This window comes from Macaca mulatta, chromosome 13, assembly GCF_049350105.2.
Source record: "Macaca mulatta isolate MMU2019108-1 chromosome 13, T2T-MMU8v2.0, whole genome shotgun sequence".
Taxonomy (NCBI): Eukaryota; Metazoa; Chordata; class Mammalia; order Primates; family Cercopithecidae; genus Macaca; species Macaca mulatta.
The window spans coordinates 100,976,333-100,993,834 of record NC_133418.1 but is presented as its reverse complement, the minus strand read 5'-3'; the positions used below and the strand labels follow the sequence as shown (position 1 = coordinate 100,993,834).

Sequence of the window (17,502 nt, the reverse complement as noted above, 5' to 3'; positions counted from 1 at the left end):
AAAAAAAAAAAACAAAAATAAAATAATGGTTTAATTGCCGGCCTTTGCCCCTTCTGCCCCCCACCCCCCACAAGTCTGTAGGACCGGGTTGACTTCCCAGAGCTTAGTACAGATTAGATGCTAAATAAATGTGTGTTGGACGGATGGGCGAATGAATGGATGGATGGAGGATGTGGTTGTGCTTACCATGCTTCCCGGTCAGCGGGTTAATGTCGTCAGGAGGGGCCAGGCTCGCTAACAGCCGGGCGGGGTCCCTTCCCCCGGGCCCCGCCCCGGCCGACCCCACCTTTCCGCGCGGCTCCGCCCCGCCGCCCCCTTCCCAGTGGCCCCTCCCCGCGCAGGTCCCGACTCCAGCCGCACCTCCTCTGGCTCTGCAGTGGCGGCGGGGAGGCGAGCCGGAGCGACTGCGGGGCCGGGACCGGAGCAGAGCCGGGGTCGGGCAGCAGCAGGGACCCCCGGAGGCGGGGCCTGTGGGACCGCTATGGGCGTGGAGATCGAGACCATCTCCCCCGGAGACGGTACCGGGCTCCCTCCGGAGCCGGGGGAGGGGAGGGGTCCCCGGGCGGAGCCCGGAGGGCGGGGGTCTGATTCGGAGGTGGCGCGGAGGGTGCTGAAGGGTCGGGGGGCTGGATGCGGAGGGCAGGCGGAGACCCCGGACGGGATTCTTGGGGGTCTAGGAGACCATCCTCCACCATCCTCTTCCGCGACTCACCTAGGGGAATGTAGGTGGCAGCCTGGAGGCGGGGGTCTGCGGCCCGGAGCCGGGGGTCTGCGGCCCACCACCCCGGGCTGCTCCTGTCGCCGCTGCTACCGTTCGGTTATCCGCTGCTGCTGATACCCCAGGCTGGGTTTCGGCTTAGCTTTCCCTGCCCTGCTCGGCGAGCTCTGGAAAGCAGGACCTGCTCTCGGGTCTCCGCTGCTCCGGGACCTCCTCCTAGCGCGTCCCCCGCCGGGCCTCCTGTCGGTCGCTTCCCTGTGGGCCGGGCTGTGAGCGGCTGTGGGGACAGACCCAGGCTGGGAAAGGGGGAAGCGCTCCCTTGCCGGCTTCCGGATCTCGCTTTATCCTCCCGCCGCGTTCAGACTCCCTGGCCACCCTGTCCACTCCCATGGCCTCCACATTGAAGCTTCTAAGCCCAGCCCTGCGACCTGCGGCCGGACCTCTCCCTGGAGGTCCCAAGGTGCTCCCTAGTCAGCAAATCCAAAACAGAACTTGCGCTTCCCACCTTCTCCCCTAAGTGATCCTCCTCATCCCCCTTCCTTATCTCACTTTCCCAAGCCCTTGTATTACTGGGTCTGGGTGTGCAAGGAATAGCCATTTCTTTATTTCTTGAAATTTAATTCATACCAAAGCTCCCATTGTCTGCAGGGTTTGATGGGCAAACTTCATATCAGATATTATTAATATGAACAGCTCCCCTGCCCAGGAAATTGGAGAACTTCTTGGCTCCAGGCCATGCTCCTTGTCCAATCCCAACCACTACTTTGGATATCCCCTGGGGTACAGGATTCTTTGCCCACGCAGGAAACCTTGATGCTGGGTCCCAGAAAGCGTCTCCCTGAGGCCTTTTCATCCCCCAGCAGCCACTGAGCTAATCTCCCCATCTTCAGCCTCTCCTCCCTGCCTTCAATCTCATCCCCAATCTCATATTCACTCCCTTTCTACATCATAGCCTGAAGACTCTTCTTAAAATGTGGTGGCTCATGCCTGTAATCCCACCACTTTGGGAGGCCGAGGCGGGTGGATCACAAGGTCAGGAGTTCAAGACCAGCCTGACCAACATGGTGAAACCTGTCTCTACTAAAAATACAAAAATTAGCTAGGCGTGGTGGTGCATGCCTGTAATCCCAGCTACTGGGGAGGCTGAGGCAGGAGAATGGCTTGAACCCAGGAGGCAGAGGTTGCAGTGAGCCGATTGTGCCACTGCACTCCAGCCTGGGTGACAGAGCGAGACTCGTCTCAAAAATAAGAAGAAGAAGAAGAAAACAAATGCATATTTGACCATGCCCCTCCCTCAGGTAGAAGATGTTTTAAATGATTCTTCCCTCTCCCCCAGGCAGAGGGGCCTTTGGTGCTGTGGTCTATTCTCATCTTCCACACTAGAGCTTCATCTCTCACCACCTGTCCTGAGCCCACCACCAACTTTTTCTCCAGCTTTCCCAAGCTGCCTGCAAGTTGTCGAACACACCACTCATTCAGCAAATATTTATTGAACGTGTGTGCTAGGCCCTAAGGTGACAGCGTTGAAACAGACAGGGTCCCCGCTATTGCTGGACTGAAGGCCTTTGAACATGTTACATGTCATTCCCTCTTCCCAGATGGTGTTTTTTTACTTCCTCTGGCAAATTCTTACTTGTCTTTCAAGACCTGGCTTCGCCATTCTCTCCTCTATGATATTTTCCTTGACTTCTGCAGTCAGTTAGCTGCTCCCTCCTCCAGGCTCCCATAAAGTCCTCTAAATGTTGGCTCTGTGGTTAGCCTTCCTTAGGCTTTGTTATCTAGCCCCATAGCTTTAAATTCCAGCCAAATTTATATCTCCAGTGCAGACTCTTCATCTGCCTACTTGCAATATAAACTCAGATGTCTAATAGGCATCTCAAGATTGCCACCCGCACAAATCTGTTCCTCCTGTCTTCCCTATCTCAGGAAATAGTTCCACTATTCATCCAGTTGCCCAAACAGAAAACCCAAGCATCGTTCTTGTTGTCTCCTTTGTCCTCATCCTGGACCCCATTTCCAATTTGATTGCATGCCCTGTCAGCTCTGCTTCCAAAATATGTCTCCAGTCTATTTCACTCTCTTCTCTGCTGCCACCACCTTAAATCAAGCTATCATTGATTTCTTGTCTGGATTATTGCAACAGACGCCTTACTGTCCATCCTACACATAGCAGTCAGAGTGATGTTATAAAATCTTAATTCGGATTATGTCATTCTCTGGCTTAAAACCCTCCAGTGGTTTCCTATTGCACTTAGTATGAAATCCGGCTCTGCAAGCCCTGTATGATCCATCTCCTTCCCACCTCTGTCCTCCCTCCCTTCTTTCCACTTAACCTCCTTGCTCGCTGCAAATGGATTGATTCTGTGCACTTGTTACTCCTTCCCCAAGTGCTAATTCCCAGTATTTTGCTCATCCTTCAAGTCCTAGCTCCAGGGGCACCTTCTTCAAGAGGCCATCCTGGACCACTCTGTCTGAAATGGTCTGTCCCACTGCATCTCCCTTTAATACATCATTGTGTGTGTTTTCTTTAGAGTATTCATCATAATCCATAATCGTTTTGCATATTTAAGTATTGTCTCTGTCCATTAGAATATAAAGTCCATGGCAGGTGTGGTGGCTCATGCCTATAATCTCAACACTTTGGGAGGTTGAGATGGTAGGAGCTCTTGAGCCCAGGAGTTCAAGGCCAGCCTGGACAACATGTCAAGACCCTGTCTCTACAAAATTTTTTTTTTTTAATTAGCTGGGCATGGCAGCATGCACTTGCAGTCCCAGCTACTCAGAAAGCAGAGGCAGAAAGATTGCTTGAGCCCATGAGGTCAAGGCTGCACTGAGCCAAGATCATGCTATTGCACTCCAGCCTGGGTGACACACTGAGACCCCTACTCTTACAAAAAAAAAAAAGTAAACTCTAAAAGAACAGGGATAGAGATCTTGTTTGTAGTGTTCACTGCTGTATCCCTGTGATCAGGCACAGGCATGGCACCCCATAGGTACTCAGTAAATATTTGTGGTTTTGTTTTGTTTTGTTTTGTTTGTTTGTTGAGACAGGGTCTTACTCTGTCACCCAGGCTAGAGTGCAGTAGCATGAACACAGCTCACTGCAGCCTTGACCTCCTGGGCTCAAACAATCCTTCCACTTCAGTCTCTTGAGTAGCTGGGGCTATAGGTGTGCAGCATCACACCTGGCTAATTGAAAAGAATTTTTTTTTTTTTTTTTAAGAGATGGGGTCTCCCTATGTTACCCAGGGTGATCCAGAACTCCTGGGCTCAAGTGATCCTCATGCCTCAGCCTCCCAGAGTGCTGGGATTACAGATGTGAGCCACCATGCCTGGCCTCTCAGCAAATATTTGTAAATGATTCCGTTTATTCATCCTTGATGGATGGATTATAATCTGCATTGTAATCTGGTATTTGTGTGTCTGTTTCCCTACATTCCTCATGAGTTTATACATTGCTCTGCATGTCTGAAGTCTGGTCCAGGCCTGGCACATAGGAGGCCAACTGTAAATGTCTGTGGAGTGGATGATGTGAAGTAAAAGGGGCAATCAAAGAAAGTGGGGGTGGGTGGTGGGAAAGCCCAGGAGAGAGCAGAGTTGAGAAAACTCAGGGGGTAAAGTAAATCCAGGCCAGAGAGGTGACGTGATTCATTCTGGCTCGTACAGGGCCAGGAGCCAGAACTAGTTCCACAGGCATCTGCATGGCGTGGAGGGGAATGCAGGCTGGAGCTCTTGGTCAGGATCATACTTAATGTCCCAGGTGTTTTTCCAATACCCTACTCCTTCATCTGCCCTCATGTCTCCCTGCAGGAAGGACATTCCCCAAGAAGGGCCAGACGTGTGTGGTGCACTACACAGGTAAGTCTCACCCCTCAGCCCCCACTCCAGTCCTGCCCCTCCCAAGGCAGGGCTGTCCTCTGAGCTTCTCTCCAGAGGTGCCTGCCTCTGAATCAGACCTAAAGCCCAAGGCAGCAGGGTCTCCCTGTGACCAGCCATCCCCTACTCCTCCCAGCCAGTCTAGTGGCAATGATAAAGGAGGCTTGGAAGGCCAACTCTTTCCCTCTTCTTCCAGCAAGGGCCATCCATGGTGCCAGCTTCTAGGTGAGTCAAACACCTTCAGTCCCCTTCCTTCTGTTGCAGGCATGGTGGAGCCCCTGTCCCTGCTGGGTCTGTCTGATATTTAGAAATCCCTCCGAGAGCTCCCAGCAGACTCTCTCTCCATCCTGCAGTATCATTAGAGAAGAAGAGGAGGGGAGAGGACAGAGAAGTCACCCAGAGGCTCTGATGCCATTTGAGGTGTCGGGTGATGGCAGTGCTTGTCTCTGGGTGCCGGGGGAGCCCAGAGCGGGACTGATCCCTGTTGGATGCTCTTTATCTGCAGCTGAGGTAGAGCGAGTTCCTCAGGACTGCTGGCAGGAAGATCATGAGCAGGTGTTTGTTCCAAGGGGGGTGAGCACCCTACCTTGTGACCTGCTTCCTAAAGTGGCAAACTCGATGACAGCCATTTAGCAGACAGCAAGGCCAGGTTAATTCCTAGGACATACTCGGATGGGGCCATTTTTAGCAGTTCTGTGAGCCAGCGTGAAGCACAAGGTTAATTCTACACAGACGGCGTGGATGTTTTCAGCAGTTGTGTTGCTGGTCGCTGATGTCAGTGGGCTGGACCATGTTTTATCTCCTGGTGATGTGGCCTAATTACCATGGGGCCTCTGGGGCCTCTGACCTGTGTAATTGATTTAACAATTTTAAATGTTGTAGACAGACCAGTATTTATCAAGTTACTGAAACCACAACATCCTTTTGCAAAGTCCTTTCACAATACATACATAGGGCAGCAGCTCTGGTCTTGGGAGAGACTGTCTTATCAAACACAGCAGGAGACTGTGGGACTTTTGGGAAACTTTTAAGTTAAATATAAATATAGTAGAGAACATAATGTAAGATGTCCAGGTCAATGAATTTTTTCAAAGTGATCACACTTAGGTAACTACCACTCAGAGAAGCATAGAACATTACCAGCATCCCCAAAAGTCCCTCTGATGCCTTCTTCCAGTCATTTCACCTCCCTAAAGGTAGCTATCATTGTTTTTCTGGTTTGTTGTTGTTGTTGTTGTTTTGAGACAGGGTCTCACTCTGTGACTCAGGCTGAGTGCAGTGGTGATCACCGCTCACTGCAGCCTCAACCTCTCGGGCTCAAGTAATCCTCCTGCTTCAGTCTCCTGACTAGCTGGGACCACAGACACGAGCCACCATGCCTGGCTAATTTTTAATTTCTTGTAGAGATGAGGGTCTCACTATGTTGTCCAGGCTGGTCTCAAACTCCTGTATGCAAGTGATCCTTCCACCATGGCCTCCTAGTGCTGGAATTACAGGTGTGAGCCACTGTGCCTGGCTGGCAACTATTACTCTGACTTTTGTCTCCATGGATTGGTTTTGCCTACTTTTGCACTTCATCTTAATGGAACCATAGCATATGTACTCTTTTGTGTTTGGCTTATGTCACTCAATATTATGTCTGCGAGATATATCCAGAGTGGTTTATTCCTCTACAGTATTTTAATGTATGAGTATGTTGCAATTTATGTATCCTCTCTACCGCTGATGAACATTTTGGTTGTTCATAGTTTTTTTTTTGTTTTTTTGTTTTTTTTTGTTTTTTTTTTTTTGAGACGGAGTCTCACGCTGTTGCCCAGGCTGGAGTGCAGTGGCGCGATCTCGGCTCACTGCAAGCTCCGCCTCCCGGGTTCCCGCCATTCTCCTGCCTCAGCCTCCTGAGTAGCTGGGACTACAGGTGCCCGCCACCGCGCCCGGCTAATTTTTTGTATTTTTAGTAGAGACGGGGTTTCACTGTGGTCTCGATCTCCTGACCTTGTGATCCGCCCGCCTCGGCCTCCCAAAGTGCTGGGATTACAGGCTTGAGCCACCGCGCCCGGCCAATAGTTTTTATTTATTACAAACAGTGTCACTTTGATCAGTCTTGCAGGCATCTCTTAGTGTACATGTGTACAAACATATGTGCATGTTGCTGTTGGGTATATACCTGGAAGTGGGGTACCTAGACTCAGCATTAGCAGTACTGTCCGACAGCTTTCCAAAGTCATTGTGCCAATTTCCACTCTAGGCAGCTGTGTAGGAGAGTGCCAGTTACCCTGTGTCCTCCCCAACATTTGGTATTGTCAGGTTTTGTTTTGTTTATTTATTTTTTTCTTTTTTTGAGACAGAGTCTGTGTTGCCCAGGCTGGAGAGAAATAGCACAATCTTGGCTCACTGCAACCTCTGCCTCCTGGGTTCAAGCGATTCTCCTGCCTCAGCCTCCTGAGTAGCTGGGATTACAGGCACCCACCACCATACCCGGCTAATTTTTGTATTTCTAGTAGAGATGGGGTTTCACCATATTGGCCAGGCTGGTCTCAAACCCTTGACCTCAGGTGATCTGCCTGCCTCAGCCTCCCTAAGTGCTGGGATTACAGGAATGAGCCACCACGCCAGGCTTTGTTTTGGTTTTGGCCTGCTCTGGTGAGTATTCAGTACCATTTCATTGTGGGTTTTTTTTTTTTTAGACAAGATCTTGCTCTTTCACCAAGGCTGGAGTGCAGTGGTAAGATCTCGGCTCACTGCAACCCTGCCTCCCGGGTTCAAGCAATTCTTGTGCTTCAGCCTCCCAAGTAGTTGGGATTACAGGTGCACACCACCACACCCAGCTAATTTTTGTATTTTTTGTAGAGACGGGGTTTTGCCATGTTGGCCAGACTGGTCGTTGTGGTTTTGATTTGTGTTTCCCTGATGATGAATGGCATTGAGCACTTTTTCATGTGCCTACTGGCCATTTGGATATCCTCTTTAGACTGCTCTAATTTTGCCCATTAAAAAAAATTAGGTTGTCTTTTTCTTTTTCTTTTTTTGAGACGGAGTTTCACTCTTGTTGCTCAGGCTGGAGTGCAATGGTGTGATCTTCACTCACTGCAACCTACACCTCCCAGGTTCAAGTGATTCTCCTGCCTCAGCCTCCTGAGTGGCTGGAATTACAGGCGCGAGCCACCGTGCCCGGCTAATTTTTGGGTTTTTGCTAGAGACAGGGTTTCGCCATGTTGGCCAGGCTGGTCTCAAACTCCTGACCTCAGGTGGTCCACCTGCCTCGGCCTCCCAGAGTGCTGGGATTATAGGTATAAATCACGGTGCCTGGCCGGTTGTCTTCTTCTTGTTGATTTATAGGAGTTTTGTATATGTTTTGGATATGAGTCTTTTGTTGGTTATATCTATCCCAAATATCTTCTCCCACACTGTGGCTTGCCTTTTTACTCTCTTAATAGTAGCTTTTGAATAGAAGTCCTTTTTTATTGTTTATTTTTTCTTATTTTGTTTCTTTATAAAATTTTTTTTCTTTCTTTTTTGTTTTTGAGATAGGATCTCACTCCCAAGGTGTTGGGATTACAGGCGTGAGCCACAGGGCCCGGCCATCTGTCTAATTTTTAATTTATCTGTAGAGAGGGCAGTCTCCCTATGTTGCCCAGGATGGTCTCGAACTCCTGGGCTCAACTGATCCTCCTACCTTGGCCTCCTAAAGTGCTAGTATTACAGGTGTGAGCCACTGCACCTGGCCTGAACAGAGTTCCTAATTTTGATGAAGTCTGACTTATCAATTGTTTTTTGTTTTGTTTTGTTTTGTTTTGTTTTTGAGACGGAGTCTCGCTCTCTCGCCCAGGCTGGAGTGCAGTGGCCGGATCTCAGCTCACTGCAAGCTCCGCCTCCCGGGTTCACGTCATTCTCCTGCCTCAGCCTCCCGAGTAGCTGGGACTATAGGCGCCCGCCACCTCACCCGGCTAGTTTTTTGTTGTTTTTTTTTTTTTTAGTAGAGACGGGGTTTCACCGTGTTAGCCAGGATGGTCTCGATCTCCTGACCTCGTGATCCGCCCGTCTCAGCCTCCCAAAGTTCTGGGATTATAGGCTTGAGCCACCGCACCCGGCCTAGATTTATCAATCTTTTCTTTTATGGTTAGTGCTTTCTGTGTTCAGTTTAAGAAATCTTCATCAGGCCGGGTGCAGTGGCTCATGCCTGTAATCCCAGCACTTTGGGAGGCCAAGGCAGGTGGATCACCTGAGGTCAGGAGTTTGAGACCAGCCTGGCCAACATGGTGAAACCTTGTCTCTACTAAAAATACAAAAATTAGCCAAGCATGGTGGTGCATGCCTGTAATCCCAGCTACTTGGGAGGCTGAGACAGGAGAATCTCTTGAACAACCCGGGAGGTGGAGGTTGCAGTGAGCTGAGATCGAGCCGCTGCACTCTAGCCTGGGTGACAGAGATGAGACTCCGTCTCAGAAAAAAAAATAAATAAATAAATCTTTGTCTCTGGGTCATGAAGATATCCTTCTATTTATTATCTTGTAGAAGCTTTATTATTCTATCTTTCATATTTAGGTTTATGATTCATCTGGAATTGATTTTTTTGTGTGTGGATTTGGTAGGGGTTAAGGTTCATTTTTTTTCCCATATGAATATACTGTTTCCCATATGAATATACTGTTGACTCAACAACCTTAATGCAAAAAAAGAAAAAAAAAATCCTTTATTTGCTGCATTGCAGTGGCATCTTTGTCCAATCAAATCACCGTATAAGTGGGTCTGTTTCTAGACTGCATGGTTTTGGCTGAACTTGTAGCAAGAGATAACTGAAGTTATTTATCCAAAGTAGATTAAGTCACATAAAACCTGAAGAAACTAAGGAATGAGAAAGGAAAGTTGGTGTATAAATAGTATGTGAATGTGTGCGTGTGTGTGCATATCCATGTGCATATTTGTACAAGTATGTATCTGTGTGAATGTATGTAGATCTATGTATCTAAATATTTTCTTAGCATCTCTTTGGCCACCAGAGCTTTTCTCCTGAGTGTGAGTGCATAAGAGCATGTGAGCATGCACAAGTATCTTTGTGTATTTGAATATCTTAGCAACCTTAGCAAATGCACGAGATTGTATTTGATCTTGTTAGCATCCACCTGCATGTACCTCTGTGTAGCCAGAAGGGTTTTCTCCTTTGCCTCATTTAGTACCCAGGGCAAAAGCCTGATGTATTTTACTGAGAGAGTAGTTAAATAAGTCTGTTTCTCTAATATACATTTTAGTTGAAGGAATTAGGAAGTGGCATCATAGATGCTCCAACACTAAGCTGGCCACGCTTCCTATGTTAAACATGACACATCTGAGGCCCTGGAAGAGGAAGTGATTTGCCCAATGTCACACAATGAGATAGTGCCAGAGTGAAGTCAAAACCCAGTCTCTGGACGTTCAAGCAAGGTCTTTTTCTAGTCCCAAACGGCCTTTTGTGGTGGTCCAGGGACTGCCAGGAGCAGTCATAGAACCGCATCATTTACAGAAGGTCTGATCTTTGAGTCAGAGTCACAGAAGAATTGAGAATAGCTGTTGGGCCTTGAGTTGCTGAACTGAGATGACATGTGGACATGGGGATGACAAGTCTTCTGAAGCAGAAGCTGGGGGACCCGGAACTGCTGGACTAGCACCTGGGGGGGGTTCTGGTTTCAAACAGCCCTATTAGTACAGAGTCTGGAGGCCACCTCTGACTAGCTAGGTCACCTGACACTGTTCCCTGCAGTAGGGGATGATGCAATCTTTGGGTTTTGCCTTTTGGAGGAAACTTAAGAAACCTTAGGAACCTTATGTGAGGACTCAACCTGAGGCTGGAATAGCTGGGAAAACAGACCTTTAGGCAGAGGAAGTGACATAAAAAAGTTGAAAAGTCTGGCTGGGCATGATAGCTCACGCCTGTAATCCCAGCACGTTGGGAGACCAAGGTGGGCAGATCACCTGAGGTCAGGAGTTTGAGACCAGCCTGGCCAACATGGCAAAACCCCATCTCTACTAAAAATATGAAAAAAATTAGCGGGCGCAGTGGCAGGTACCTGTAGTCCCAGCTACTCAGGAAGCTGAGGCAGGAAAATCCCTTGAACCTGGTAGGTGGAGGTTGCAATGAACTGAGATCATACCACTGCACTCCAGCCTGGGCAACAGAGGGAGACTCCAACTCAGAAAAAAAAAAGTTGAAAAGTGCAGAGGAATTTGAGAAAGGCATGACCTGAATAGGACACAGAGGGAAGGGAAGGAAGGGGAGAACAGAGAGGGTTATAAGCAGGCAAGAGCTGGATCGTGAAGTGCCTGTATGCAAGGTAGGCATTTGAATTCTGCCCTGGGGAGCTATTGAAGTATTTTAAGCAGGGGAGTAATAGAATCAGATTTGTGTTTAAAGAAAAAAAAATCAGTCTGGATGCCAAGTGAACAACGAAATGGAGGCGGGTAAAAGAGGATCAAAAAGACCAGTTAGGAGGTTCTTCCTGTGTACAGGTGAAATAAGCTGGTTACTTGGTGGTGGTAATAGAAGCAAAGAAAAGGCCAGGAGCAGTGGCTCAGGCCTGTAATCCCAACACTGGGAGGCTGATGCAGGTGCTGTGGTCAGGAGTTCAAGACCAGCCTGGCCAACATGGCGAAATCCTGTTTCTACTAAAAATACAAAAATCAGCCGGGTGTGGTGGCAGGCGCCTGTAATCCCAACAATGTGGGAGGCTGAGGCAGGAGAATCGCTTGAACCCGGGAAGTGGAGGTTGCAGTGAGCTGAGATCGTGCCACTGCACTCCAGCCTGGGTGACATAGCAAGATTCCGTCTCAAATAAATAAATAAATAAATAAATAAATAAATAAATAAATAAAATAGAAATGAAGAAAATAGGTAGATTACAAAGATATGGAGGACTTAGTGATAGGTAGTATGTGGGGGTGAGGCAGAGGGAAGTGTCCAGATTTCCTGCCTGGGCAACAGGATGGATGGGGAGGATTGGAAGAGGAGCAGGTGTGTGCAGAAAAGGCATTCCATTTTAGACATGTGGAATCTGAATTGAGAGTTAACTCATGACCACAGCTCTATTGCACCCGATTCTTGCTTTGACAGGAATGCTCCAAAATGGGAAGAAATTTGATTCATCCAGAGACAGAAACAAACCTTTCAAGTTCAGAATTGGCAAACAGGAAGTCATCAAAGGTTTTGAAGAGGGCGCAGCCCAGGTAGGTGAGGATTCACATTAAAGGAGATCTGGAGACTTGGGGATCTGGGCTCAGCACTCTGCCCTCCACCTCCACCTTCACCCACTCACAGACCACTACTGCTTTGACTCTACCGCCAGGGCATGGCAACGCCATCTGGTATCCCCTCCTGGCTTTGTGTCCCCACCCCTCTCCTTGCCAGCATGACTCTTTTGTGTCCCTGGGAGCTCTCATCCCAAGCACATCCCCTAGGCTTGCTTAGAACTACCTGAGAGGGCCAGGCATGGTGACTCATGCCTGTAATCCCAGCACTTTGGGAGGCCGACTGTGGCAGATCACTTGAGGCCAGGAGTTCAAGACCAGACTCACCAACATGGTATAACCCCGTCCCTGCTGAAAATACAGGTGTGGTGGTGCACGCCTGCAATCGCAGCTACTTGGGAGGCTGCGACAGGAGAATCACTTGAACCCGGGAGGTGAAGGTTGCAGTGAGCAGAGATTGTGCCACTGTACTCCAACCCAGGCGATGGAGTGAGACGCTGTCTCAAAAAACAAAACAAAAAAATAAACTAGCTGAGGTCTACCAGTTGTCTGGGACTGAGGTGGCGGAAGAGTTGGGGTGGAGTAGGCCAAAAATATTTTTTGTTTTTTTTGCTTTTTTGGAAAGAATTTCAGACTTACAAAATTATTACAGAAATAGTACAGAGTTCTTCTATACTCTATTCAGCTTCCCCTTCTTGCATAACCATAGTACAATTATCAAAACCAGGACATTCACACTGATACAATATTACTTACTTATTCAAATTTTTGATTATTCAAAATTCAAAAATAGATTTAAATTTCACCAATTGTCCTACTAATGCTGAGCGGGTTCTCAACAACTGCTGTGATGAGCCCTGGTTCAAGCTCTTCTTCCTTGGTCTGTCTGTGAAGTCCTTATGATGCTCCCTTACAATAGGTCTTGTTTTTGGTGTTTTTTTTTAGACAGAGTCTCACTCTGTCACCGAGGCTGGAGTGCAGTGGCGCAATCTCAGCTCACTGCAACCTCCACCTCCTGGATTCAAGCGATTCTCCTGCCTCAGCCACCCAAGTAACTGGGATTACAGGCACCTGCCACCATGCCCAGCTACTGTTGTTTGTTTTTTTTTTTTGAGACATAGTCTCACTTTGTTGCCTAGGCTGGAGTGCAGTGGCACAATCTCGGTTCACTGCAACCTCCGCCTCCCAGGTTCAAGCAATTCTCCTGCCCCAGCCTCCCGAGTAGCTGGGATTACAGGTGTGCACCGTCACCATCTGCCCGGCTAATTTTTGTATTTTTAGTACAGATGGGATTTCACCATGTTTGCCAGGCTTGTCTCCAACTCCTTGACCTCAGGTGATCCACCTGCCTCGGCCTCCCAAAGTGCTAGGATTACAGGCATGAGCCACCACACCGGCCTTTTTGTATTTTTTTAGTAGAGACAGGGTTTTGCCGTATTAGCCAGGCTGGTCTTGAACTTCTAGACTCAAGTGATCCGCCCACCTTGGCCTCCCAAAGTGCTGAGATTACAGGTGTGAGCCACCATGGTTGGCCACAGTAGGTCCCCCTTGCCACCTTGCTGGTGACTCTAGTCTCTAAACCACTTTAATGAACTGCTCCTGTCACCTACTTGAGTATTTACATGTGCTATTCATATACCCTCTTTCCTAAAGAGGCCTATTCTTTGGAAGAGGGTGAACAAATGAAAGTGTTTCAGTCATATACAAATTGAATAACCAGTAATGTTTGTCAGATGCATGAATTTGAGAACGCTCTGTGAGGGTTACTGCCCCACAGTCACATTTCTGCTGAAGCAGAATCTGCATTTGTTACAGCTCTTAGCAAAATTTCAATGTAACCCATGTAAAATTCATCTGAGATCTTCAGAGTTAACACTGAGGATGGTTTGGGAAAATGCCATAGTCATCTAACTTTTTTCTTTTAAATCAAGCTGCGTCCTCTTTCTCCTCTCCCCATCTGCCCCCATCCCTGCTAGATGAGCTTGGGGCAGAGGGCGAAGCTGACCTGCACCCCTGATGTGGCATATGGAGCCACGGGCCACCCCGGTGTCATCCCTCCCAATGCCACCCTCATCTTTGACGTGGAGCTGCTCAACTTAGAGTGAAGGCAGGAAGGAACTCAAGGTGGCTGGAGATGGCTGCTGCTCACCCTCCTAGCCTGCTCTGCCACTGGGACGGCTCCTCCCGTTTGGGGCTCTTGATCAGTGTGCTAACCTCACTGCCCCATGGCATCATCCATTCTCTCTGCCCAAGTTGCTCTGTATGTGTTCGTCAGTGTTCATGCGAATCCTTGCTTGAGGAAACTTCGGTTGCAGATTGAAGCATTTCAGGTTGTGCATTTTGTGTGATGCATGTAGTAGCCTTTCCTGATGACAGAACACAGATCTCTTGTTCGCACAATCTACACTGCCTTACCTTCACTTAAGCCACATACACAAGGTGCTCAGACATGAAATGTACATGGCGTACACAGAGGGACTTGAGCCAGTTACCTTTGCTGTCACTTTCTCTCATAAATTCTGTTGGCTGCTCACTTAAACAATGTCCTCTTTGGAAATACGTAAAATAAAGGCTCTGTGCTTGACAAACTCCTGTCCATCCTTATTTTAGGTAGGAAGTGCTCTGTGGACCACACAAGCCAGTTGCCCCTGGGAAAGAGTGGAAAGGAAGCAGGGTTCCAAGTGGCTAGGCGAGTGATAAATATAATAGCTACAATGTGAGCATTTTACATGCTGGGCCTTGTTCTACATACTTTTTTATTTTTTTATTTATTTGAGATGGAGTCTTGCTCTGTCACTCAGGTTGGAATGCAGTGGCACAATCTTGGCTCACTGCAACCTCCGCCTCCTGGGTTCAAATGATTCTCATGCTCACCACAACGCCTGGCTAATTTTTGTATTTTTAGTAGAGACAGGGTTTTGTCATACTGACGAGGCTGATCTTGAACTCCTGACCTCAAGTGATCTACCTGCCTTGGCCTCTCAAAGTGATGGGATTACAGGTGTAAGCCACTGTGCCTGGCTGTATATAGTTTTAAATTACTACCATTGATCCTCTAAGCAACCCTGCAAGGTAGATATTACCTGCCACTCATCTCAGGCTCAGAATCCTCCTCTACATAACTAAAGAAATACAGGCTCCAAATCTTGTAGCTTAGCAATCAGATGTGGGATTTGAGCACCTTATGTGCTCTTGCAATCTTTGTTTGGACTACAGCCAGAGGGATGAGCCCCACTCACCCAGATGGAAACAGAACACTTTGTGCGTCCAAACAAATAAAGGTGTATTAAGGGCTTGAAGTCATATACTAACTCACACTGGGAAGTTCCTTGTGAAAACAATGTGTGATTCTGAGCTTGTTTTCACATACACTGCTTAGTTTCACCTAGATTTGTTCTGACTTACACTGAGGAATTACTTTTGGGAAAAATGTATGATTCTGAACTTCTTTCCACATATAGTGCTTATTTCATCAACATTTATTGTAACTGACCAGAAACACCAGTTAGGTTTTAAAATCAACCCACTTATTGGTATAGGTTATGTATAGGTCAGAGGAGCCTGGGGCAATGTGCTCAAACATTTTTCTCTCTTTTTTTTTTTTTGAGACGCAGTCTCACTCTATTGCCCAGGCTGGAGTGCAGTGGGTAATCTTGGCTCACTGCAAGCTCTGCTTCCTGGGTTCACGCCATTCTCCTGCCTCAGCCTCCCGAGTAGCGGGGACTACAGGCGCCCGCCACCACACCCGGCTAATTTTTTGTGTTTTTGGTAGAGACGGGGTTTCACCATGTTAGCCAGGATGGTCTCAACCTCCTGACCTTGTGATCCGCCTGCCTCAGCCTCCCAAAGTGCTGGAATTACAGGCGTGAACCATTGCGTCCAGCCTCAAACATTTTTCTTTCAGTTGGTATAGGGTGAGAAAAACTCCTGGCCATAGTTGGGATTATTCTTTTTTTTTTTTTAAGCATTTATTTATTATTTAAAAAAAAATAGAGATGGGGGAATCTCACTATGTTGCCCAGGCTGGTCTCGAACTCCTGGCCTCAAGCTATCTTCTCTCCTCAGCCTCCCAAAGTGTTGGGATTACGGGTTTAAATCACTGCACTCAGCCAATAGGGTTTTCTATCAGTGACAACTTGGAATTGTTTCAAGATTGAGGAGAGAGGGGCTGGTAACAGGTACTGCTAGTGTTCCTCATAGACCCACTGATACATGTCACATGATGTCATATACATGCTATGAGGCCATATCATCTTGGCTACATGATCTACCTTTTTTGTCTCCAAGAAATCCTGGCTGTATTCCTTTGCTGAGGGTGGAGGAGCTAATGAAGAAGCAGAGGTTTAGGACGCACAAAATAAGAGAAAGGAACTGCCTTGCATTTTAGTCACCCAAAGTCTCTGTGCTCACCTCTACTGTGGGACTAGACCAGCCAGAAGGTATTTCCTTCAGAATGTCTTGGTTCCTGGCTTTCTTTGATGACACAAATGCCTACAATAATTTCTTAGAAGTCAGCCTGCATAAAAGACATATGCATATTTTCTCCTGTGACACCAATAACTAAATATGGCATCAAGGACTATTTCAGGTGCCCACTATGGGGTATATAAAAGATCTTGGTCTAGAGTATTTATAGCTGAGGTGGGTCAAAGAAGACACCCACTAAGAGAACTCCCCCAAAAGTGCAAACACATACTGGCTAGCACCTGGAGAGGACAGACTAGGCTCTGCAGGTAAACTGGGAAATGAACCATTTTACTGGAGCTTTAAAAGATGATGCAGAAAATTATGATGCAGCATACTAATGAGTTTGGACATTGGCCTGTGAAAGCCACTAAAGTTGTTAAACAGAAGAGCAATAATAAGATCAAGGTCGCCGGGCGCGGTGGCTCAAGCCTGTAATCCCAGCACTTTGGGAGGCCGAGACGGGCGGATCACGAGGTCAGGAGATCGAGACCATCCTGGCTAAGAGGGTGAAACCCTGTCTCTACTAAAAAATACAAAAAACTAGCCAGGCGAGGTGGCGGGTGCCTGTAGTCCCAGCTACTCGGGAGGCTGAGGCAGGAGAGTGGCGTAAACCCGAGAGGCGGAGCTTGCAGTGAGCTGAGATCCGGCCACTGCACTCCAGCCTGGGGGACAGAGCGAGACTCGTCTCCAAAAATAAAAAAAATTAAAAAATAAGATCAAGGTCACGTCAGTTGTTTTCAAACTTTCAGTCAATGAATTCTCTATTCATACAAATTTTTTCTTAGAAACTCAAAAATTTAACCTAGATGAAAGTCAAGCAGCTCTGGCACACATGTGTGCACATATAAACACAGTCATCTGCTGCACTCTTAAAAGCATTTTAAAAACTGAGCTTTGGATGCCTTGTGCAAAGGACTGATCGTAATTATATCCTCAGCATCTTGGTGCAGTACTGTGTGCAGAGTGGGGGGTCAGTGTTTGTCCACTGAGTGCAAGTTCTTGTAACTTAATTGGGACAGGATATGGAATTTCCAAATTAGAGGGAAGTTTTAAACGTCTTAACTTTAGGTCACGAAATTCAGCTAACATATATCAATCCAAATGATGGACTGGTCATGATTGCTAATAGAAGGAATTTCTCCTTGTTATTAAAACAACTACACCAGAGGCAAGCTAGCCTGCCACTTAGACAAATCACACTCTAAGTTTTAAAGTCTAATTTCAGT

The 17,502-nt window shown here is 47.6% G+C and overlaps 1 protein-coding gene across 6 annotated transcripts; it reads left to right on the top strand.

Moving 5' to 3' along the window:
• The first annotated feature begins 194 nt into the window (after nucleotides 1–194).
• On the top strand, nucleotides 195–14,397 carry FKBP1B (FKBP prolyl isomerase 1B). Of its 6 annotated transcripts, none has more exons than XR_013402405.1 (5): nucleotides 195–518; nucleotides 4,529–4,576; nucleotides 4,731–4,819; nucleotides 11,676–11,788; nucleotides 13,741–14,397. XR_013402405.1 is itself a non-coding variant. In XM_077958424.1 (5 exons), the coding sequence occupies exons 4-5, from the start codon at nucleotides 11,678–11,680 to the stop codon at nucleotides 13,912–13,914; spliced, it is 240 nt and encodes a 79-aa protein (XP_077814550.1). In that variant the 5' UTR covers nucleotides 330–518; nucleotides 4,529–4,576; nucleotides 5,100–5,167; nucleotides 11,676–11,677; the 3' UTR covers nucleotides 13,915–14,397.
• Nucleotides 14,398–17,502: the final 3,105 nt, after the last annotated feature.